Source organism: Antrostomus carolinensis, unplaced genomic scaffold, assembly GCF_000700745.2.
Source record: "Antrostomus carolinensis isolate BGI_N321 unplaced genomic scaffold, ASM70074v2 scaffold7034, whole genome shotgun sequence".
Classification (NCBI taxonomy): Eukaryota; Metazoa; Chordata; class Aves; order Caprimulgiformes; family Caprimulgidae; genus Antrostomus; species Antrostomus carolinensis.
The window spans coordinates 1-4,876 of NW_010308598.1; the positions used below are offsets into that span (position 1 = coordinate 1).

Genomic DNA, 4,876 nt, shown 5'->3' on the forward strand with positions numbered 1-4,876 from the left:
AAAACCCCCAAAACCCAACAAAAAAACCCCCGAAAACCCAACAAAAAACCCCAAAAACCCAACAGAAAACCCCAAAACCCAACAAAAAACCCCTAAAACCCATCAAAAACCCACCAAAACCCAACAAAAAACCCACCAAAACCATCAAAAAAACCCCAAAACCCAACAAAAAACCCCAAAAACTCCAAAAAAACCCCAAAACCCAACAAAAAAACCCCAAACCCATCAAAAACCCGAAAACCCAACAAAAAAACCCCCAAAACCCAACAAAAAAAACCTCCAAAACCCAACAAAACAGTGGCAGCTGAGAATTTAAATAATGCAGAATAATTGTTGAAATGAAAAGAGAGGGTTTGGATAGACAGAAGACAGATTACTGCACCTGAAAGCTGGCAAGACCATAGCAGTTAAACAGATTTCTACATTTATAAGAGAAATCAGTGACGCAGCATGTAAACCACAAAAAAGAAAAAAAAAACCCAACAAAAAACAAACCCAAAAAACCCCAAAAACCCAACAAAAAACCCCCAAAACCCAACAAAAAACCCCCCAAACCATCAAAAAACCCCCCAAACCATCAAAAAACCCCCAAACCCAACAAAAAACCCCCAAAACCATCAAAAAACCCATCTTGGGATGGTTTCTTCATCTTCTCCATCTTCTCACCACAGGTACAGCTCTCATGGTTGTGTCTGGAGCTCAGGTAGGAACTTCTCACCTTCAAATCTTCAAGTTATTTTGGGGTCTAAAAGAGGTTTCTGGTGAAGAGAGAAGATTCTCGTTGTGTTGAACTCTTGGGTCTTGGAGATCTTCACCCATCATGACTAGGAGGCAAGTTCCTCCTGGGTTTTGGTCATCTTGGTATCTCCAGCTCTTTTTTTTTTGGGTGGGAGGAGTTGAGATTTTAGGGATTGCTCATGGTGGAAACCTCAGATCTTTGTAGGAGATGGTGGGGAAGGTGGAAAGACACCTTTGGAGATGTTTGAGATGATGGAGGACAACCAAGTTCTCCATGTTGAGCCAAAAAAGTCCAATTTTGAAGCTAATTTTCACCGATTTGTCTGGTTTTTGGGGTGCCAGGTGAACCAGAGCTCAACCTTCTCCACGCTGATGCTCTACAGCGCCTGGTTGTCCTGTCCCATGGTCATGGCCAAGAGTGTGGTTTCATCCCTGATGTGAAACCACCACTTCCAGGGAACACATCCCAGCTGGTGTGGGAGTGTGTAGCTGGACACAGCTTCTCCTGGGGTGTCCCTGGGACAACTGGGGACTGTACCCCCACAACTGACCATCATGGTGAGGAACAAGGAGAAGGTTTAGGGTGTAGCTCCTCACCGGTGACCGGTCGCCGACGCTCACTCCGACAAGCAGGGTTGGCTGCTGAGTCCACCTCCAGGAAGGATGAAGCTCATCCAGAAGAAGCAGCTCGGTCACCCATGGGTGATGGTGACCAGCAAGAAGATCCAAGAGCTGGTAGTGATGATGGTGATGATGGCAACGTAGGTGAGCTCCTCTGTGTCCCCCTTCTCCATCCTCATTTCCCCGTTGGCTTCTTGATTCCCCTTCTCCCAGTCCCAGGGGTACATCCCATCTTCTGGCTGAGATCAGATGTTCTCCCAACCTTGTTGCCTCCTGAGATGGCAACATCATCATGGAAAACCAATCTTGGTTGGATAAAGAAGGAGAAGAATCTCCCACTGGGGTTGTTCTTACCACAAAACAAGCCCGTTATCTTCTCCATCTTGTCCTTCCTCTGGTAAAGAAAAGCTGGAGAACCTCAAGTTCATTAGAGGTGTTGAGCAGAAGACCTCACTGAGTCCTTGTAGATGAAGTTCTCAGGACTTCCCAAGATCCACAGGTCTTGAAGTTGAGCTTCTTCCAGCTTCTTACTCCACTTCTGGAGTAACTTGACCTTCATTGTTTTTGGTCAATGGGTTGGCACCATGAAGGTCCTTTCCAACACTTTGAAGGTTTCTCAATCCTGCTTCCAAATCTCCTCCCCATCCTCTTCCTCCTTCTCCTGCCTCTCCCAACGTCCCACCTCAACCAGCCCCACTTCAACTTACCACAACTCCTGTCATCTCCTTGCAGCTCCTCAAGTGTCAACAGAGACAGGGACCACGGCAAAAGATCACGAGAGGTGAGTGGTGGCATCCATGGGTCTTCTCCCAGTCTATAACTGGGATCTCTGGAGCTGAAGGTCAACTTTGGTTCCATCCATCTCATCCCTTGGAAGTTCTCCAATGAGCAACCAAGGTTTTAACAAAGACCTTCTGTGATGGAAACCCTTGTGGTGGAGCTGACTTTGATCGTTGTGTTCCTGCAGCCCATCCACCTTGGAGGAGAAAGCAGAGCAAGAGGTTGAGCCCCAAGAAGAAGAGGAAGAAGAGGAGGATGAAGACTTTGCCGAGGATGATGACCTCACGTACACCGATGATCTGCGTGATGAGAACTACCACCCATCTCTGGACAGGTGAGGAATGCTTAGAGCTGCTGGGGAGGAGGCGTCCTACCAATGTCCAACCAATGTCCAACCAATGTCCTACCACATCCAACTACATCCAACCAATGTCTTACCACGTCCAACCAATGTCTTACCACGTCCAACCAATGTCCTACCATGTCCAACCAATGTCCTACCAAGTCCAACCACATCCAGCCACTGTCCTACCATGTCCAACCACATCCAACCAATGTCCTACCACATCCAGCCACATCCAACCAATGTCCTACCACGTCCAACCAATGTTCTACCACGACCAACCGTGTCACACCACATCCAACCATCTAAACCATCCTACCACGTCCAGCCATGTCCAACCAATGTTCTACCACATCCAACCACGTCCAACTAATGTCCTACCATGTCCAACCAATGCCCAACCAATGTCCTTCCATGCCCAACCAATGTCCTACCACGTCCAACCATGTCCAACCAATGTCCTACCATGTCCAGCCATGTCCAACCAATGTTCTACCACATCCAGCCACGTCCAACCAATGTCCTACCATGCCCAACCAATGCCCAACCAATGTCCTACCACGTCCAACCACATCCAGCCATGTCAAGCCAATGTCCCACCACATCCAACCATCTAAACCATCTTGCCTATCCCATGTCCATCTTCTCCTCCAGCGACTCTGAGCCACAGCGACGACAAAACCAGACCAAAGCTCGTAAGAAACCCGTAAAGGAGGAGCAGCCCCAACATGAGTTGAACCTCCCCAGCTCCAGCCCATCGGAGGAGAAGACTGGACGAGTCAGGTGAGTCATGATGGCCACATTGATGTGGTGATGCTGGGGATGGGCATCAAGGTGACTTATCTTGGGACATCCATCTCTGAACATGCTGAGAAACCAGATGGAAACCATCCAACCCAACAATAAATGATGTTCAAAGCCCTGAGCTCCAGCCAGGTCAAGAGTTGTGTGTGTCCTCAAGGAGGTTTCATCTTTCTTCTCATGATGCCATCATGTCTTGGCTTTGTTGGGTGTTGGGAGCTTGTCACGTTCATCTCACTATGGTGGGAGCTTTATTTCATCCACCATCATCTTCTGGAGCTGATCTTGGGTGGTTGGAGAATCAAGGACATGCTGCTGGGGTAGGGATTGTACCTGGATGGGGATGAAGAACCTTTAAACCACCACCATGGTGGACGTTGAAGCTCTTCCTTCACATCTCTAAAGCTTCAGAGCATCCTGGAGATGTGCAGGAGGAAAAAAATCCATAGGTTCCATCTTCTGCAGAAGGATGGAGACTCAGATCTCCACCATCTATAGGTGGAGACTCATATCTCCACCATCTATAGGTCCCACCTCCTGCAGAAGGATGGAGACTCAGATCTCCACCATCTATAGGTCCCACCTCCTGCAGAAGGATGGATCTTTTTTGCTCCATCAACCAGAACAACTCTTTCATGTCCCAGTTCTACTGCCCAGCAGCTCAAAACCATGAGGAGATGCAAATCTTGAAGGCCACGGCCACCAACCTTCAACGTTGGTCAAGGAAACAACTTGATAACGACCATGATGATTTAATTTGTGACCTTCTTCTCGTTTGAGGTGGAACGTTGAGTTTACATCTCATTTTTCTTGACCACATGAGCTCAAAATTGACTTTTTGGGTCCTAAAAACCCTCAAATCATCACTCAAAATTATCTCCTGGGGTTTGACTTGAGTGTTGACCACGATGGTGAAACCAAAAAGGATGATCCACGTGTCACCTCTTGAGTTTGACCTACAAGAAGACATCGTTTTGGTGGATTTTCCACCATTTTTAAGAAGACCAAAAAGTTTTGGTGGCTTTTTTTTGGTTGGAATTAACTGATGTCACCTCCAAAAATCCATCTTGGTCTTGATACGTCCTCCAAGATCCACCTCAAAACTCACCTCCTCGTAAGTATCTCGTTACTTCGTTAAGTCTTTGGATTAATTAATTAATTAATCATTTTGGACGTGGTTTCGTGGCTTCTTTTTGGTCTTCAACATCTTCTCCTTGTTTCTTGGTAGATCTAAAATGACCTTGTAGCTCGTTGAGAAGAATGAAGACTCCAAAAAAAACCCCAAATCCAAAGGAAAACGTGATGGTAAATCTGATATTTCTTTGGTTCTTCTCATTCTTGGACACGTAGGATGGGGGGACACCAGGTTCTCCTGAAGGTGGAAAGATCTGGGGCAGGTTGAAGGATCCTCATTGAGGTCAAAAATTGAATTTCAATGATTTTTCACCTCTCTTGGTAATTTTTTGGGGGGGTCCAACGTGGTTTTTGTCCAAAATCTGGGTGTTCAGAGCTCCAGAAGTATCTTGAGATACATCTGAGGACCACTGGAGATCTACAGAGTGGTTGAGGAAAGGGGTTTGGGGGGGGTTTTGG

The 4,876-nt window shown here is 46.8% G+C and overlaps 1 protein-coding gene across 1 annotated transcript; it reads left to right on the forward strand.

The window, feature by feature from the left end:
* Nucleotides 1–1,080: 1,080 nt before the first annotated feature.
* On the forward strand, nucleotides 1,081–3,265 carry LOC104523281 (zinc finger protein 692-like; the record flags this gene model as incomplete). The annotated part of the gene is made up of 4 exons (XM_029084453.1): nucleotides 1,081–1,503; nucleotides 2,092–2,140; nucleotides 2,327–2,473; nucleotides 3,137–3,265. Coding segments are annotated over 4 exons (748 nt in total), but the record flags the coding sequence as incomplete, so codon positions are not given.
* Nucleotides 3,266–4,876: the final 1,611 nt, after the last annotated feature.